The 21,383-nt window shown below is 40.7% G+C and overlaps 1 protein-coding gene across 1 annotated transcript in view; it reads right to left on the reverse strand.

Annotated features, from left to right (window-relative positions):
* Positions 1-21,383, reverse strand: part of LOC133612755 (PDZ domain-containing RING finger protein 4-like) — a 190,132-nt gene that overhangs the window by 45,531 nt on the left and 123,218 nt on the right. The window contains exons 3-4 of the mRNA XM_061970434.1: positions 12,805-12,907; positions 217-315 (exon numbers count right to left, since the gene is read on the reverse strand). Of these exons, the coding sequence (XP_061826418.1) occupies positions 217-315; positions 12,805-12,907 (202 nt within the window). The remainder of the gene's footprint in view (positions 1-216; positions 316-12,804; positions 12,908-21,383) is intronic.

Consider the following 21,383-nt stretch of genomic DNA (forward strand, 5'->3'; position numbering starts at 1 on the left):
TAAACCTTACCGGGAAGGCTGAGGATCCAATCCAAATATTGCATGAATCATGTATGAACAGATTTTTCTGGACAGCACATGCTCTGATGGCTACCCCAAACATTTTGCGTGCATATATTGGTGTCTTCTGTTAAAGTTCATGCAAGCGAGTGATTTCTTTGTGATGAATGGCAATGAATGAGAATGATAAAGTCCATAAAGTGGAAGTTGTTTGACCTCGCTGACGTATATGGCCACGTCCTCCTCCTCGTCCGTCCTGTAGCACAGAGTCAGCCCCAGCTTTTCTTGGCTGCTGAGTCGGCACAATTCCACTTCCTATGTGGAGAGGGAAAAAAGAAAACATCAAAAAAATGTAGCCTCAGGTGTTGGAAGAAATGAAAGAAGTTGGTGTTTTTTCAGCGATTCTTCGAGGTTCTGTAGGCAACTCAGTAAAGGATCTGGGTATTATCTTCCACCCAACTCTCTCGTTTGAGTCACACATCAAGAGTGTTACTAAAACGGCCTTCTTTCATCTCCGTAATATCGCTAAAATGCATTCCATTTTGTCTACTAGCGACGCTGAGATCATATTTATGCATTCGTTATGTCTCGTCTCGATTACTGTAACCTATTATTTTCTGATCTCCCTATGTCTAGCATTAAAAGATTACAGTTGGTTACAAAATGCGGCTGCTAGACTTTTGACAAGAACAAGAAAGTTTGATCATATTACACCTATGCTGTATATACCTTTATATACATATATACATATACATATACTGGCTCACCTGCACTGGCTTCCTGTGCACTTAAGATGTGACTTTAAGGTTTTACTACTTACGTATAAAATACTACACGGTCTAGCTCCGTCCTATCTTGTCGATTGCATTGTACCATATGTCCCGGCAAGAAATCTGCGTTCAAAGAACTCCGGCTTATTAGTGATTCCCAGAGCCCAAAAAAAGTCTGCGGGCTATAGAGCGTTTTCTATTGGGGCTCCAGTACTCTGGAATGCCCTCCAGGTAACAGTTAGAGATGCTACCTCAGTAGAAGCATTTACGTCCCATCTTAAAACTCATTTGTATACTCTAGCCTTTAAATAGACCCCCCTTTTTAGACCAGTTGATCTGCCGTTTCTTTTCTTTTCTCCTTTGCCCCCCTCTTCCTTGTGGAGGGGGGGCACAGGTCCAGTGGCCACGGATGAAGTGCAGGCTGTCCAGAGTCAGGACCCGGGGTGGACCGCTCGCCTGTGCATCGTTTTTTATTTTATTTTTATTATTATTTTTTTAATATATATATATATATATATATATATATATATATACATATGTGTGTATACAGTATACAGTGTGTGTGTGTGTGTATATATATATATATATATATATATATATATATATATATATATATATATATATATATATATATATATATATATATATATATATATATATATATATGTATGTGTGGGAAAAAAATCACAAGACTATTTCATCTCTACAGGCCTGTTTCATGAGGGGGGGTACCCTCAATCATCAGGAGATTTTAATGGGAGCATTCGCATACCATGGTTTATATAGGGCACAGAGTGGGTGGGTACAGGCTGGCCTAGGGGCGTGGTGATTGGCTCATGTGTTACCTAGGAGGTGTTTCCGTCTATGGCGGCATGCTGTTACAATTTCGCTGCGCTTGTTGAGGGATGACAGGTCTGGGCGGTAAATAATAAACAGTTTCTCTTTCAAGCGTAGGTTGCATCTTTTATTACCACTATTGTAAGGTGTGCTGGATGCAAGAATTTGCCATGTTATTGAATATTCAACATTATTGTCTTTGAGGTCCCAAATGTGTTTGCTGAGTTCTGTGGTATTTCGCAGGTTTTTGTTCCTGAAAGAAGCCTTGTGATTGTTCCATCTGGTTTTGAATTCTCCCTCGGTTAATCCTACATATGTGTCGGATGTGTTAATGTCCTTGCGTATTACCTTAGATTGGTAGACAACTGATGTTTGTAAGCACCCCCCGTTGAGAGGGCAATCAGGTTTCTTTCGACAGTTACAGCCTTTGTTGGTTTTGGAGTCGCTCTGTCTGGGGGCCGACGGCTCATTTGCAATTGTTTTGTTGTGGTTTGAGATGATTTGTCGTATAGTGTCGTATATATATATAATTTTTTTAAAATATTTTATTGTTTTTTTTTGTTTTTTTATATATATATATATTTTATTGTTATTTTTAAATATATATATATATATATAAAATTATTTTTTTATTATTATTATTTTTATATATATATATATATATATATATATATATATATATATATATATATTGGGGCTGTCAACGTTAAGGCATGTGATTAATAAAAACAATTATTGCGTGATCATAAATGTATTAAAATGAATCCCACTTATTGTAAACTTGGAAGTCTGTGCCTATTGTTAAGCCAGATTGACGCTATAGAACTGTCCTGGACAATTATTTAGATTCAGGGGCCACATTGAGAGAAAAAAATAGGCCTGCGGCTTATGCGTATGTGTGTGTACATATACAGTATATACAAATGTATGCATATACATATACATATACAGTATATACATATGGATACATATTTATATGTATATATATATATATATATATATATATATATATATATATATAAAACAGTGCAAAATATTGCTCATTTGTAGTGGTCTTTCTTGAAATATTTGGAAAAAAAGATAGGGTTTTATTTATATTCATAAAGGATTTTTGAATTGTTGCTTTTTTTTGGAATATTTAAATATTCTGACGTACCCCTTGGCATACCTTCAAGTACCATTTGAGAACCACTGTTCTATGGTGTCATCCTGGCTGCCACGTGTGGTAGTACAGTAGTAAGTACAGTAGTAAGTACAGTAGTAAATACAGTATGGCTGTGTAAGGTTGTGTCAAAGGAGCAGGAAGTTTTTGAATGAAGGGAATTAGAGTGGACCAGCAGGGACTAAGTCCTGCTCCCAGTGCCTGCAGGGCTCTACTTGACAGCCACAGGTTGAAAAAGGCACACACACACACACACACACACACACACACACACACACACACACACACACACACAACAGTTCATGATGGAAACACTTTGCTGTGGTTGGTTCCATCATTTGGTGACAGGCAGGAAAACAAATCATCATTCAAGAAGTCAACTCGGAGCTGAAAAGTATCCAAAGAATTCCTGGAAAAGTCCCATTAAAAGCAAGCAATACCTCCATGTACAAACTCGATTGGTTCTTGAGCAGTAAATAGAAAAGTTTGTGTCGTGAAGCAAAAAGTCTCTCTAAAAACAAGGTCAACATAAATACTGGGTACTAGTCGGGACAATATTTGAGTGTACACTCTGAAGGCGAGACAAAGTGCTATACAGTACTGTACATAACACCAGGGGGGATTCATTATTCATTGTTAACCAGCCAAAACAGCAACGGTCCAAAACGCACACACATAAGTCCCATCTGTGCCCTCACAATTGATCAGAAATCACAACAATCCTTAACTTTAACAATCATATTGCTACAATAATAAACATTTCTAAAAGTGATATCTGCTTTACATTGTCATCAACAAATGAGCAGCTGGCAAAGGGAGGGGAGGTGTGTGTGTGTGTGTGTGTGTGTGTGTGTGTGTGTGTGTGTGTGTGTGTGTGTGTGTGTGTGTGTGTGTGTGTGTGTGTGTGTGTGTGTGTGTGTGTGCTCTTAGAAGAGATGCCGCTGAGCGAGAGCTATTCTCTTCTGCGTTGCTGTGCTTCTTTTCCGACATGTTGATTTGTGTAAACACCAGATGTTGCTGAATGTAGCTTGTATTAAACACTACTTACTATGCCTGTTCAAAATAAAGTAACCTTTACATTACCCAACAATGAAGTCCACAATTGTATTGTGCTTTTTCTGCGGCTTCTTTGTGCTGCATTTTTTTTTTTTTTTGAAGGGAGGGTAGTGACACAAATAAATACAATACTAAATACAATTAGAAGGAAATAAGTACAAATAATAAATAAGGAAAAAAAAAAATATATATATATATATATATATATATATATATATATATATATATATATATATAAATTGCCGTCTAATTTGTCTATGAATTCCAGTTTTACAGACATCATTAATCAATGTATTTGTTATATAAGTATTATTATCATTAATTATTATTGATAAGTATTATTATGTTAATGTTATATATATATATATATATATATATATATATATATATATATATATATATATATATATATATATATATATATATGTATATATATAAATATATATATATATATATATATATATATATATATATAACATTAACATAATTATTACATATTATTATGTTAATGTTATATATATGTATGTATATATATATATATATATATATATATATATATATATATATATATATATATAAATATATATAACATTAACATAATAATACTTATCAATAATAATTAATGATAATAATACATATATAACAAATACATTGATTCATGATGTCTGTAAAACTGGAATTCATGGACAAATTATATATATATATATATATATATATATACATATATATATATATATATATATATATATATAACATTAACATAATTATTACATATTATTATGTTAATGTTATATATATATATAACATTAACATAATAATACTTATCAATAATAATTAATGATAATAATACATATATAACAAATACATTGATTCATGATGTCTGTAAAACTGGAATTCATGGACAAATTATATATATATATATATATATATATATATATATATATATATATATAACATTAACATAATTATTACATATTATTATGTTAATGTTATATATATATATACATATATATATATATATATATATATATATGTATATATAATATAACATATATATATAACATAACATAATTATTACATATTATTATGTTAATGTTATATATATATATATATATATAACATTAACATAATAATACTTATCAATAATAATTAATGATAATAATACATATATAACAAATACATTGATTCATGATGTCTGTAAAACTGGAATTCATGGACAAATTATATATATATATATATATATATATATATATATATATATAACATTAACATAATTATTACATATTATTATGTTAATGTTATATATATATATACATATATATATATATATATATATATATATATATATATATATATATATATATATATATATATATAACATTAACATAATAATACTTATCAATAATAATTAATGATAATAATACATATATAACAAATACATTGATACATGTTGTCTGTAAAACTGGAATTCATGGAAAAATTATATATATATATATATATATATATATATATATATATATATATATATATATATATATATATATAACATTAAGATAATTATTACGTATTATTTCTTTTAATGTTATATATATATATATATATATATATATATATATATATATATATATATATATATATATATATATATATATATATATATATATATATATATATAACATTAACATAATAATACTTATCAATAATAATTGATGATAATAATACATATATAACAAATACATTGATTCATGATGTCTGTAAAACTGGAATTCATGGACAAATTAGACGGGGTGGCTAAAGTTCAATACTAACAATAAAAACTACAATTCTACTGGTTAATAAAGAGTGTGGTGAAGTACAATATGAAGGTATTTGGACTTCAAAACTAACAATAAAAACGACAATTCTACTGGTTAATAAGGAATGCGTGAAGTACAATATGGAGGTTTTTGGACTTCAAAACTAACAATAAAAACTATAATTCTACAGGTTAATAAAGATTGTGGTGAAGTACAATATGGATCTGTTTGGACTTCAAAACTAACAATAAAAACTAAAATTTTACTGGTTAACAAAGAATGTGTGAAGTACAATATGGAGGTATTTAGACTTCAAAGCTAACGACAAAGGTGAGACTTTAAACAAGGTGTTTTACATCTCTCCTGCTTGTCGAATCCCAGACCGTAGTAGAGGAGCACAGGACAGACGTTCCCTTCAGGGTCCATGTTTTCGTCGGGTTAACACACTTCACTTTACAATTTGTCCACGAAGAAGCTGCCCATTTGTGACAATCTGGTTGCTTTGCTATTAGTTTTGCAGGACACAACTGGACCCATTCATCACTCTACTGCGCAGTGCAGCGCTACATCTCCCTCTCTGCACTTGCCCACTCACTCACTGATGTCATTCAGCCAACACATTGGCATTCTCACACACACACATACTGTACGCTACTCCAGTAAATTAATCAGCTCCCCTGCTGTGCACACGTAGATACATAACATGTAGCTTCATAACGTGTAGATACGTAACATGAAAACACATAACATGTATATACGTAACATGTAGATTCATAACATGTAGATACATAACATGAAAACACATAACATGTATATACGTAACATGTAGATACATAACATGTATATACGTAACATGTAGATACATAATATGACATGACATACATGACATGTAGATACATAACATGTAGAGTCATAACGTGTAGATACGTAACATGTATATACGTAACATGTATATACGTAACATGAAGATACATAATATGTAGATACATGACATGTAGATACATAACGTGAAAACACATAACATGAAGATACCTCACATGTAGATTCATAACATGTACATACATAACATGTACAGTACAGGTAAAAGCCAGTAAATTAGAATATTTTGAAAAACTTGATTTATTTCAGTAATTGCATTCAAAAGGTGTAACTTGTACATTATATTTATTCATTGCACACAGACTGATGCATTCAAATGTTTATTTCATTTAATTTTGATGATTTGAAGTGGCAACAAATGAAAATCCAAAATTCCGTGTGTCACAAAATTAGAATATTGTGTAAGGCTAATACAAAAAAGGGATTTTTAGAAATGTTGGCCAACTGAAAAGTATGAAAATGAAAAATATGAGCATGTACAATACTCAATACTTGGTTGGAGCTCCTTTTGCCTCAATTACTGCGTTAATGCGGCGTGGCATGGAGTCGATGAGTTTCTGGCACTGCTCAGGTGTTATGAGAGCCCAGGTTGCTCTGATAGTGGCCTTCAACTCTTCTGCGTTTTTGGGTCTGGCATTCTGCATCTTCCTTTTCACAATACCCCACAGATTTTCTATGGGGCTAAGGTCAGGGGAGTTGGCGGGCCAATTTAGAACAGAAATACCATGGTCCGTAAACCAGGCACGGGTAGATTTTGCGCTGTGTGCAGGCGCCAAGTCCTGTTGGAACTTGAAATCTCCATCTCCATAGAGCAGGTCAGCAGCAGGAAGCATGAAGTGCTCTAAAACTTGCTGGTAGACGGCTGCGTTGACCCTGGATCTCAGGAAACAGAGTGGACCGACACCAGCAGATGACATGGCACCCCAAACCATCACTGATGGTGGAAACTTTACACTAGACTTCAGGCAACGTGGATCCTGTGCCTCTCCTGTCTTCCTCCAGACTCTGGGACCTCGATTTCCAAAGGAAATGCAAAATTTGCATGGTTGGGTGATGGTTTGGGGTGCCATGTCATCTGCTGGTGTCGGTCCACTCTGTTTCCTGAGATCCAGGGTCAACGCAGCCGTCTACCAGCAAGTTTTAGAGCACTTCATGCTTCCTGCTGCTGACCTGCTCTATGGAGATGGAGATTTCAAGTTCCAACAGGACTTGGCGCCTGCACACAGCGCAAAATCTACCCGTGCCTGGTTTACGGACCATGGTATTTCTGTTCTAACGTCATCATGAATTTGATGACTTTAGACTCGACTTGACAAAATGTAAAAAGACTTGCAACTCGACTTCGACTTTAACATCAATGACTTGTGACTTCACTTGGACTTGAGCCTTTTGAATTGACATGACTTGACATGACTTGCTACTTTCCCCAAAACCCAAAGATGAAAAAGTTATTCGGGAGCGCTCCGTATTTTTCATTGTGTACTTGTCTATCAGCGTTGCGTGTGTCAGCTGGTGTGCTCTCAGTACAACAGCCAATCAAATTAGATCTACTTTGTTTTCATCACACAGCATTCATCCAATCAAATTGCAGGACAACCAAGGAAGAAGACATGTCCAAACCACACGCCAGTGAACAAAAAATGATACCTAAAATAATTTTGTTTGGGTATAAAAATGACGAGGTGGTCAACACAAAACGGTTTGCAGTATGCAACACATGCGGTTCCAAAATGACTGATGGAGAGGCAACAACTTCCAACTTCGTCCGGCATTTGAAGTTGCACAAAGAACGGTAAGTTTTGAATGTAAGATAACGTTTATTGGCTAAGTAACGTGACTTTTATTTGCTGTGTAGTTAAATCAGTGAGGCTGTAAACTCACTGCTAACGTTATAACGTTATTGCAAACACGGGAATCTGTTGCAGTTCACTACCTTATTCATACTTTTTGTTCAGTGATTTTTTTTTAAGCAGGGTTACGTTAGTCAATATATCACACGTAACGTTAGACGGCGGTCAGCAGCACCGCGTATTTTAGCCACCTAAAAAAAGACAAAAATAGTAAAATAAAGGTCAGTTAAAATGTATACTATATTATGAATATGTGTACCTTTTTAGCTAGCTTTCTGACATACTGTTGGTTGTTTACCTCAATGGTCCCCAACCACCGGGCCGCGGCCCGGTACTGGTCCGTGGATCGATTGGTATCGGGCCGCACAAGAAATACATTTTTTTTTTTCTTTTTTTAATTAAATCAACATAAAAAACACTTACAAGTAGTGCACCAACCCAAAACAACTCTCTCCCCCCTTTTGTTCTGGGCATTGAACATGAAGACTCTTCCTTCACTGTTCCGAGTGGCCATGAGAGTCTTGGCAGTGCCTGCCTCCAGTGCTCCAGTGGAGCGAGTTTTCAGCCATGATGGCATCATACTACGCCCCCATCGTGCACAAATGACTGACAGACTCTTGGCTAATTTGGTCTTTTGCAAATGCAATGCAGCATAGGGCCCTGACATATAAAAAGTACAACTTTTTTGTTATGTTCACGTATATGTCATGTTTTTTTCAATGTTAACACTTTTGTACAAATAAGTACATTTGCACTTTATTTTTCAATGTGTTTGTTCTGTAAAGGAATGAGTTAATGTTTAAAATGACTGGTTAATAGTGCTATTATAAAGTGCAATGTCAGCACAATTTTCTTTCCTGCAATTTAAAATGCACTTGTTTTAATAAATAAATACAGCGTTTGAAAAGCATACACAATCTGTGTTAATATATTAGTCTGTGGTTAAAAGGACTTGAAACTCAAAATGCAGGACTTAGGACTTGACTTGAGACTTTCCAGTCTTGACTTTGGACTTGACTCGGGGCTTGCCTGTCTTGACTCGGGACTTGACTCGGACTTGAGGGCAAAGACTTGAGACTTACTTGTGACTTGCAAAACAATGACTTGGTCCCACCTCTGGTAGATACATAACATGTAGATTCATAACATGTAGATAAAGCTGCTTGGCTTAACCGCCAGTCAAGCATCAACTAATGCAAGTGGAATGACTATTTTGTAACAAAGTCCTACAATCTTTAACAGATGTGTGTTTTACCTGCTACATGACGTGTCTGTGAACATTTATCCATAGTTTTGTTTTAAGAACAAATTAATAATTGTATTTTTCTTAAAGCACAGACCAGGAGTGCCAAGCTTAAATCCTGGAAAATTTCATATAATGTCAGTAAAACTTTCTGTAGTATTCTAAGCTAACCCTTGACTATGGCAGACTACGGTATATGTAATATGGAAAAATGCAAATTGTTCTTTGAGCACAACAAGTGAAACAAAATGTGTTTAATTGCCTAGGGTTCTTTGACTGTGAGTGTATAAAGTTATGTTAAAATAAAGCCAATATTGGACTCAAGACCTAATTTGGACTTAGTTTAGTGTTCAATCAATCAATCAATGTTTATTTATATAGCCCTAAATCACAAGTGTCTCAAAGGGCTGCACAAGCCACAACGACATCCTCGGTATAGCCCACATAAGGGCAAGGAAAAACTCACCCCAGTGGGACGTCGATGTGAATGACTATGAGAAACCTTGGAGAGGACCGCATATGTGGGTAACACCCCCCTCTAGGGAGACCGAATGCAATGGATGTCGAGTGGGTCTGACATAATATTGTGAGAGTCCAGTCCATAGTGGATCCAGCATAACAGTAAGAGTCCAGTCCACAGTGGAGTCAGCAGGAAACCATCCCGAGCGGAGACGGGTCAGCAGCGCAGAGATGTTCCCAACCGATATACAGGCGAGCGATCCACCCCGGGTCCCGACCCCGGACAGCCAGCACCCCATCCATGGCCACCGGATCTGTGTGTCTCCCCTTCCACAAGGGATAGGGGGGAGCAGAGGAGAAAAGAAAAGAAACGGCAGATCAACTGGTCTAAAAAAGGGGGGCTATTCAAAGGCTAGAGTATACAAATGAGTTTTGAGATGGGACTTAAATGTTTCTACTGAGGTAGCATCTCTAACTGTTACCGGGAGGGCATTCCATAGTGCTGGAGCCCGAATAGAAAACGCTCTACAGCCCGCAGACTTTTTTTGGGCTCTGGGAATCACTAATAAGCCGGAGTTCTTTGAACGCAGATTTCTTGCCGGGACATATGGTACAATACAATCGGCAAGATAGGCTGGAGCTAGACCGTGTAGTATTTTATACGTAAGTAGTAAGTAGTAGTTGTTGATTTAGTCCTCATGAAAAGAGCATCCATGTTTATTTATCGGACACCTCGGTCTCTTTAGACGCATACTCGCTCATCTATGCAGACTGGACACTGGCTGAGAGTTAGTGGGCTGCCGAGGGTGGAGTCGGCGCTCTTGGTTGCTTTGTTGGGTCTGCTCCTGTCTCTGGCCATGCTCCCCGACCCCAGCAGACGATGGCGCGGAACATTGCAGAGGCCACCACAGTGTATGTTTTTGTTTTTGTTTTTGTGGTGCATGGGAGTTTGCCCAACCAGTCTACATGTGCTTTGTGGACTTGGAGAAGGCAATCGACCGTGTCCCTCGGGAAGTCCTGTGGGGAGTGCTCAGAGAGTATGGGGTTTCGGACTGTCTGATTGTGGCGGTCCGCTCCCTGTATGATCAGTGTCAGAGCTTGGTTCGCATTGCCGGCAGTACGTCGGACACGTTTCCGGTGAGGGTTGGACTCCGCCAAGGCTGCACTTTGTCACCGATTCTGTTCATAACTTTTATGGACAGAATTTCTAGGCGCAGTCAAGACGTTGAGGGGATCCGGTTTGGTGGCTGCAGGATTAGGTCTCTGCTTTTTGCAGATGATTTGGTCCTGATGGCTTCATCTGGCCAGGATCTTCAGCTCTCACTGGATCGGTTCGCAGCTGAGTGTGAAGCGACTGGGATGAGAATCAGCACCTCCAAGTCCGAGTCCATGGTTCTCGCCCGGAAAAGGGTGGAGTGCCATCTCCGGGTTGGGGAGGAGATCTTGCCCCAAGTGGAGGAGTTCAAGTACCTTGGAGTCTTGTTCACGAGTGGGGGAAGAGTGGATCGTGAGATCGACAGGCGGATCGGTGCGGCGTCTTCAGTAATGCGGACGCTGTATCGATCTGTTGTGGTGAAGAAGGAGCTGAGCCGGAAGGCAAAGCTCTCAATTTACCGGTCGATCTACGTTCCCATCCTCACCTATGGTCATGAGCTTTGGGTTATGACCGAAAGGACAAGATCACGGGTACAAGCGGCCGAAATGAGTTTCCTCCGCCGGGTGGCGGGTCTCTCCCTTAGAGATAGGGTGAGAAGCTCTGCCATCCGGGGGGAGCTCAAAGTAAAGCCGCTGCTCCTCCACATCGAGAGGAGCCAGATGAGGTGGTTCGGGCATCTGGTCAGGATGCCACCCGAGCGCCTCCCTAAGGAGGTGTTTAGGGCACGTCCGACCGGTAGGAGGCCACGAGGAAGACCCAGGACACGTTGGGAAGACTATGTCTCCCGGCTGGCCTGGGAACGCCTCGGGATCCCCCGGGAGGAGCTGGACGAAGTGGCTGGGGAGAGGGAAGTCTGGGCTTCCCTGCTTAGGCTGCTGCCCCCGCGACCCGACCTCGGATAAGCGGAAGAAGATGGATGGATGGATGGATGGATGTTTGTTTTGTTCTCCCTGTGAATGCGTGGGTTCCCTCCGGGTACTCCGGCTTCCTCCCACCTCCAAAGACATGCACCTGGGGATAAGTTGATTGGCAACACTAAATGGGCCCTAGTGTGTGGATGTGAGTGTGAATGTTGTCTGTCTATCTGTGTTGGCCCTGTGATGAGGTGGCGACTTGTCCAGGGTGTACCCCGCCTTCAGCCCGATTGCAGCTGAGATAGGCTCCAGCACCCCCCGCGAACCCAAAAGGGACAAGTGGTAGAAAATGGATGGATGGATGGATTGCCATTTTTCGTAGTTCCCTTTATTTGGATGGATGGATTGCCATTTTTCGTAGTTCCCTTTATTTGGAAAAATATCGATATGCATTTGGGTATGGGGACAACCCGAGTAGGGGGGTATATGTCATGAGGGCATGGGGATTTCATTTTGTAAAAGTAAGACGGTAGTTCATTGGTCCGGTGCTTTCTGCCATTTGAAATGAAACATCTCAACTTGGTCCATAAATCCCAAGTCCGTAGTACCACTTTCAACCTGAAGAGGCAAGAAGCTGAAAAGTATGCCATCCATATTTGCTACGTTAGCATGCCCTCTGCTGGCTGGGAGGGTCATGTATTTGCCAGCCTTGAAACGCAGCGCTGACTAACTGGATTCTTACCTCGTACTCCAACTCTTCCGTCCTTTCGCCGTCAAGCGGAACGGGCGAGAGGTAGTCGGTCCCTGGGTAGTAATCCTGCTCCAGGGTGTGCAGGGAGTGGCAGCTGTGCAGGGAGGCAGAGCAACACAACGTAAGGAAAGCATCGTTTTATTTCCAAACAAACAGTTAGAATAATACATAATGTTGGATATAGAGAACATACAAACCCTTCATTTATAAGGTCAAAAATATTAAAGTTCGGTGATTTGGTAAAATTGCTAAACAGCTAAAATGATGTACAAAGCAAACTATAACCTGCTACCAAAGAAAGTACAACAATTCTTCTCAACTAAAGAGGAGAAATATAACCTTAGAGGAAAAAATTATTTAAAACATTTTTATGCACGTACAACACTTAGAACATTTAGCATATTTGTATGTGGAATTAAATTATGGAATGGATTAAGTAAGGAAGTTAAACATTGTACTCTTATGATCTAGTTTAAAGGGGAACATTATCACAATTTCAGAATTCCATCCATCCATCTTCTTCCGCTTATCCGAGGTCGGGTCGCGGGGGCAGCAGCCTAAGCAGGGAAGCCCAGACTTCCCTCTCCCCAGCCACTTCGTCCAGCTCTTCCTGTGGGACCCCGAGGCGTTCCCAGGCCAGCCGGGAGACATAGTCTTCCCAACGTGTCCTGGGTCTTCCCCGCGGCCTCCTACCGGTCGGACGTGCCCTAAACACCTCCCTAGGGAGGCGTTCGGGTGGCATCCTGATCAGATGCCCGAACCACCTCATCTGGCTCCTCTCGATGTGGAGTAGCAGCGGCTTTACTTTGAGCTCCGCCCGGATGGCAGAGCTTCTCACCCTATCTCTAAGGGAGAGACCCGCCACCCGGCGGAGGAAACCCATTTCGGCCGCTTGTACCCGTGATCTTGTCCTTTCGGTCATAACCCAAAGCTCATGACCATAGGTGAGGATGGGAACGTAGATCGACCGGTAAATTGAGAGCTTTGCCTTCCGGCTCAGCTCCTTCTTCACCACAACGGATCGATACAGCGTCCGCATTACTGAAGACGCCGCACCGATCCGCCTGTCGATCTCACGATCCACTCTTCCCCCACTCGTGAACAAGACTCCGAGGTACTTGAACTCCTTCACATGGGGCACAATCTCCTCCCCAACCCGGAGATGGCACTCCACCCTTTTCCGGGCGAGAACCATGGACTCGGACTTGGAGGTGCTGATTCTCATCCCAGTCGCTTCACACTCGGCTGAGAACCGATCCAGTGAGAGCTGAAGATCCTGGCCAGATGAAGCCATCAGGACCACATCATCTGCAAAAAGCAGAGACCTAATCCTGCAGCCACCAAACCGGATCCCCTCAACGCCTTGACTGCGCCTAGAAATTCTGTCCTTAAAAGTTATGAACAGAATCGGTGACAAAGGGCAGCCTTGGCGGAGTCCAACCCTCGCCGGAAACGTGTCCGACTTACTGCCGGCAATGCGGACCAAGCTCTGGCACTGATCATACAGGGAGCGGACTGCCACAATCAGACAGTCCGATACCCCATACTCTCTGAGCGCTCCCCACAGGACTTCCCGAGGGACACAGTCGAATGCCTTCTCCAAGTCCACAAAGCACATGTAGACTGGTTGGGCAAACTCCCATGCACCCTCAAGGACCCTGCCGAGAGTATAGAGCTGGTCCACAGTTCCACGACCAGGACGAAAACCACACTGTTCCTCCTGAATCCGAGGTTCGACTATCCGGCGTAGCCTCCTCTCCAGTACACCTGAATAGACCTTACCGGGAAGGCTGAGGAGTGTGATCCTACGATAGTTAGAACACACCCTCCGGTTCCCCTTCTTAAAGAGAGGAACCGTTTCAGAATTGTTAAAACCATTAAAAATCAGTTCCCAGTGGCTTATTGTATTTTTCGACGTTTTTTTCAAAATTTTACCCATCACGCAATATCCCTAAAAAAAGCTTCAAAGTGCCTGATTTTAACCATCGTTATATACACCCGTCCATTTTCCTGTGACGTCACATAGTGAAGCCAACACAAACAAACATGGCGGAAAGAACAGCAAGCTATAGCGACATTAGCTCGGATTCAGACTCGGATTTCAGCGGCTTAAGCGATTCAACAGATTACGCATGTATTGAAACGGATGGTTGTAGTGTGGAGGCAGGTAGCGAAAACGAAATTGAAGAAGAAACTGAAGCTATTGAGCCATATCGGTTTGAACTGTATGCAAGCGAAACCGACGAAAACGACACGACAGCCAGCGACACGGGAGAAAGCGAGGACGAATTCGGCGATCGCCTTCTAACCAACGATTGGTATGTGTTTGTTTGGCATTAAAGGAAACTAACAACTATGAACTAGGTTTACAGCATATGAAATACATTTGGCAACAACATGCACTTTGAGAGTGCAGACAGCCCAGTTTTCATCAATGAATATATTCTGTAGACATACCCTCATCCGCGCTCTTTTCCTGAAAGCTGATCTGTCCAGTTTTGGAGTTGATGTCAGCAGGCCAGGGAAGCTAGGGTCGATAGCTCGCTCGTCTGCGGGAACAAACTGCCGCCATTGCTTGCCGTGCTACCGAGGTCCTTTGTCCCTGAATTGCTCACACACTCCGGCAGATTCAATGGGGGTCTGGCGGCAGATTTCTTTGACTTTATCGTCGGAAATGCATCTGCTTTGAGTGTCGCAGGATATCCACACATTCTTGCCATCTCTGTCGTAGCATAGCTTTCGTGGGTAAAGTGTGCGGAACAAACGTCCAATTTCTTGCCACTTTGGCATCTTTGGGCCACTGGTGCAACTTGAATCCGTCCCTGTTGGTGTTGTTACACCCTCCGACAACACACCGACGAGGCATGATGTCTCCAAGGTACGGAAAACAGTCGAAAAAAACGGAAAATAACAGAGCTGATTTGACTCGGTGTTTGAGAAAATGGCGGATTGCCTCCCGATTGCTCCGAGGGCGAATATTAGAAAGGCGTTTAATTCGCCAAAATTCACCCATTTAGAGTTCGGAAATCGGTAAAAAAAAATACATGGTCTTTTTTCTGCAACATCAAGGTATATATTGACGCTTACATAGGTCTGGTGATAATGTTCCCCTTTAAGAGGTTGTTCAAAATAATAGTGCTTACAAAGTAGAAGAATTATGAGAAATACTTTCAACCTTATTGAAAGTAAGATATACAAAACAGATACAAAAACAATTCAACATCACACCCAAGACAATTGGGCATACAAGCACGCACCTCCCCTCCCCCAACCACGCCCTCACCACCGCTTGTTTGCTCCAACTCCCCCTCCCTCTGTTGCGAGTTTGCTGTGATTTAAATGTAACGTGTTGATATGTGCATTGCAAATGAGGTTTTTTTCCTTTGGACTCAGTCTGGACCCCCTCCCCTCCCTTTTTTTACTCTCCCCCATTTCCCAATATCACCTTTTTCCCACCTTTTTTTTAAGGAGCGCCGTAAAAATGGCTGCTCCGCTTGCGGTCTCGTCTTGTCTCCCTGTAACGTATGTCTGCTCTTAGTGGGACTGTGCCGAAAATATACCTTTCACTTCTTATGTGTCTTGTGCATGTTAAGAATTGACAATAAATCATCTTGGATCTTGAATCTATTCTTCATCTCAGTATGTTAATAATGACTGAATTAATTAAATATATTTTACAAAACTGTTGTGTATACTAATTCACAGATGTTATTTTATTATGTAAAAAGGTCAGTAAATGATTCTATATAATTGTAAACGCTCTGAAGTGGGAAAGAGGCATACTTGCCAACCTTGAGACCTCCGATTTCGGGAGGTGGAGGGTGGGGGTATTGGCGTGGTCGGGGTGGGGCGGGGGCGTGGTTGGGGGCGGGGCTAAGAGGGGAGGAGTATATTTACAGCTAGAATTCACAAAGTCAAGTATTTCATATATATATATATATATATATATATATATATATATATATATATATATATATATATGTCATGTCTGTGTAATCATGTTTTGTTTAGTTATAGGACTCTTTAGTTTCTGTCTTTTCACTCCCTTGTCTTGTTTCCATGATTACCCCATTAGTTTCACCTGTTCCACATTTGGACTCATTGTGCACTCTTGTTTGTCACCATAGCAACCCATTAGTTTTCACCTGTCACGTCACGCACCTGTTTCACGTTTTGAGTCACGCACCTGTTTTCGTTAATCATGTCCATAGTATTTAAGTTCATTCTTTTCAGTTTGTCGTGCTGACGACCTCACCACATTTATGCTCTGTCCATGCCTGATACTTCTTTCCATGTCCATTCTTCATGCAACTATTTTTGTCCAAGCCAAGTAAGTTTTTGTTCCATGTTTATAGTCTTTTTGGTTTCATAGTTTGTTCCCCGCCATTGTGCGTGTTTTTTCGTTTGTACTTTTTTTGCTATAGTCTTTTGGTTTCATAGTTTATTCTCCGCCACTGTGCGCGCTTTTCGTTTGCACTTTTTTTTTTATATAATAAATAAATCATGTACCTTCATTCCCGTCTCGCCCGTGCCAACTTTCCGTTGCATCCCGGAAAAGCAAACACCCAAGACCAAGTCTTGACAGTATACAGGTAAAAGCCAGTAAATTAGAATATTTTGAAAAACTTGATTTATTTCAGTAATTGCATTCAAAAGGTGTAACTTGTACATTATATTTATTCATTGCACACAGACTGATGCATTCAAATGTTTATTTCATTTAATTTTGATGAACAAATGAAAATCCAAAATTCCGTGTGTCACAAAATTAGAATATTGTGTAAGGGTTAAATTTTGAAGACACCTGATGCCACAAACTAATCAGCTGATTAACTCAAAACACCTGCAAAGGGCTTTAAATGGTCTCTCAGTCCAGTTCTGAAGCCTACACATACATGGGGAAGACTTCAGATTTGACAGCTGTCCAAAAGGCAACCATCGACACATTGCACAAGGAGGGAAAGACACAAAAGGTTATTGCTGAAGAGGCTGGCTGTTCTCAGAGCTCTGTGTCCAAACACATTAATGGAGAGGCAAAGGGAAGGAAAAACTGTGGTCAGAAAAAGTGTACAAGCGATAGGGATCACTGCGCCCTGGTCAAGATTGTGAAAAAAAACCCATTCAAAAATGTGGGGGAGATTCAGAAGGAGTGGACAGCTGCTGGAGTCAGTGCTTCAAGATCCACCACCAAGAGACGCTTGAAAGACATGGGTTTCAACTGCCGCATACCTCGTGTCAAGCCACTGTTGACCAAGAAACAGCGCGAAAAGCGTCTCACCTGGGCTAAGGAAAAAAAGAGCTGGACTGCTGCTGAGTGGTCCAAAGTCATGTTTTCTGACGAAAGCAAATTTTGCATTTCCTTTGGAAATCGAGGTCCCAGTGTCTGGAGGAAGACAGGAGAGGCACAGGATCCACGTTGCCTGAAGTCTAGTGTAAAGTTTCCACCATCAGTGATGGTTTGGGGTGCCATGTCATCTGCTGGTGTCGGTCCACTCTGTTTCCTGAGATCCAGGGTCAATGCAGCCGTCTACCAGCAAGTTTTAGAGCACTTCATGCTTCCTGCTGCTGACCTGCTCTATGGAGATGGAGATTTCAAGTTCCAACGGGACTTGGCGCCTGCACACAGCGCAAAATCTACCCGTGCCTGGTTTACGGACCATGGTATTTCTGTTCTAAATTGGCCCGCCAACTCCCCTGACCTTAGCCCCATAGAAAATCTGTGGGGTATTGTGAAAAGGAAGATGCAGAATGCCAGACCCAAAAACGCAGAAGAGTTGAAGGCCACTATCAGAGCAACCTGGGCTCTCATAACACCTGAGCAGTGCCAGAAACTCATCGACTCCATGCCACGCCGCATTAACGCAGTAATTGAGGCAAAAGGAGCTCCAACCAAGTATTGAGTATTGTACATGCTCATATTTTTCATTTTCATACTTTTCAGTTGGCCAACATTTCTAAAAATCCCTTTTTTGTATTAGCCTTAAGTAATATTCTAATTTTGTGACACACGGAATTTTGGATTGTCATTTGTTGCCACTTCAAATCATCAAAATGAAATGAAATAAACATTTGAATGCATCAGTCTGTATGCAATGAATAAATATAATGTACAAGTTACACCTTTTGAATGCAATTACTGAAATAAATCAAGTTTTTCAAAATATTCTAATTTACTGGCTTTTACCTGTACATTTTACTTTTACTCAAGTAAATATTTGGGTGACTACTCCTTACTTTTACTTGAGTAATAAATCTCTAAAGTAACAGTACTCTTACTTGAGTACAATTTCTGGCTACTCTACCCACCTCTGTGTATTATACTGTAAGTGTGTTCATGTTCGAAATAAACTAAAAGAAAGACTGAAAGAAACGCCGTCCTCCCCCTTTTTGTCTGGGCGGCAATAATGGAGGCGTCGAGGGCTTTCACTACAGTTTGAGTGTGTGCGATAAAAGTAAAGCCGCTCGCTAATAACGAGCTCATCCCTGTGATTTGCCCCCTGCTCTTGACTGACAGCCCCCCCCCCCCCCCCCATTCTATTGTGATGCCATCAGGCAGCAGCATCAGGACCACAGCAAATTAAAAACAGTTCTCATCTTATTACGCACAACTCGAAACATAACGACTTCTGGCAGCAGGTGCTCACAACATGATTACACGTGACAAACATTTGTCATATCTATAAAAATCAGCACCATGTTGAATTGTGCACAGATGAAGAGGAGGAAAATGAGAGTTTTATGGGGCGCATTGATTACATTTGGGTGAGGCCGCAGGCTGTAAGTGGCCCGCTCCAATGTGTTGCCCACTTTTTTTTTTACGAGCCCATTTGCTTTAATCACCTAGTAAACCTTGGATGAGACTAAATGGGCCTTCTTGCAATAATGCTTGACAAGGTCCTGTGGGGAATTTTGTACATTCACGTGTCAATAATTCTCTGCTTTATACCAACTGCGGCGCGAGGAGTGATTCATCGTGTTTATATGAGGGGGACAAAACAAGTTCTCGTATTAAAAGTGGCTGGAAAAAACAATGATGTTGCAGACAAACAAACAAAAAAGCTAACGCAGTTTCATTCCCAGGAGGTGGAGCCTAGTTTAGAAAATAGCAGCGGCAAAACTTTCCCTGTTTATAGTTTGTGATGTGAAGGGAAGCAAAAAACAAAAACAGGAAATAATGACTGCCATTGCTTTTCTTCAAGGGAACCTCTTGTTGATGCTCCTTTTTATGTACCGTATTTTCCGCACCATAAGGCGCCCTGGGTTATAAGCCGCGCCTTCAATGAACGGCATATTTCAAAACTTTGTCCACCTATAAGCCGCCCCGTGTTATAAGCCGCATCTAACTGCGCTAAAGGAATGTCAAAAAAACAGTCGGATAGGTCAGTCAAACTTTAATAATATATTAAAAACCAGCGTGATGTGGGCGCGCATGGAGTCGTATATCAACATGGACGGAGCTGCGTGAAAAAAGCCACCCGGCCTCTTCGCGTAAACTTACCTTAACCACTCGCTCATCTTTTCTTCATCCATCCCTTCGAGTTAGCTTTTATGATGACGCCGGCTGGAAAGGTCTCTTTTGGCAAGGTCTTCCTTTTGAATATCACCATGGGTGGAAGTTTCTGGCCATTAGCATGGCAAGCTAGAACCACAGTGAAGGATCAATCAATCAATCAATCAATCTTTATTTATATAGCCCTAAATCACAAGTGTCTCAAAGGGCTGCACAAGCCACAACGACATCCTCGGTACAAAGCCCACATACGGGCAAGGAAAAACTCACCCCAGTGGGACGTCGATGTGAATGACTATGAGAAACCTTGGAGAGGACCGCATATGTGGGTAACCCCCCCCCTCTAGGGGAGACCGAAAGCAATGGATGTCGAGTGGGTCTGACATAATATTGTGAGAGTCCAGTCCATAGTGGATCCAACATAATAGTAAGAGTCCAGTCCATAGTGGGGCCAGCAGGACACCATCCCGAGCGGAGACGGGTCAGCAGCGTAGAGATGTTCCCAGCCGATGCACAGGCGAGCGGTCCACCCCGGGTCCCGACTCTGGACAGCCAGCACTTCATCCATGGCCACCGGACCTGTGCCCCCCCCCCCCTCAAGGAAAAGGGGAGCAGAGGAGAAAAGAAAAGAAACGGCAGATCAACTGGTCTAACAGGGGGGCTATTTAAAGGCTAGAGTATACAAATGAGTTTTAAGATGGGACTTAAATGCTTCTACTGAGGTAGCATCTCTAATTGTTACCGGGAGGGCATTCCATAGTACTGGAGCCCCAATAGAAAACGCTCTATAGCCCGCAGACTTTTTTTGGGCTCTGGGAATCACTAATAAGCCGGAGTTCTTTGAACGCAGATTTCTTGCCGGGACATATGGTACAATGCAATCGACAAGATAGGACGGAGCTAGACCGTGTAGTATTTTATACGTAAGTAGTAAAACCTTAAAGTCACTTCTTAAGTGCACAGGAAGCCAGTGCAGGTGAGCCAGTATAGGTATATATATATGTATATATGTATATAAAGGTATATACAGTATAGGCGTAATATGATCAAACTTTCTTGT

The sequence above is a fragment of the Nerophis lumbriciformis genome, linkage group LG10 (genome assembly GCF_033978685.3).
Source record: "Nerophis lumbriciformis linkage group LG10, RoL_Nlum_v2.1, whole genome shotgun sequence".
NCBI classification, from domain to species: Eukaryota; Metazoa; Chordata; class Actinopteri; order Syngnathiformes; family Syngnathidae; genus Nerophis; species Nerophis lumbriciformis.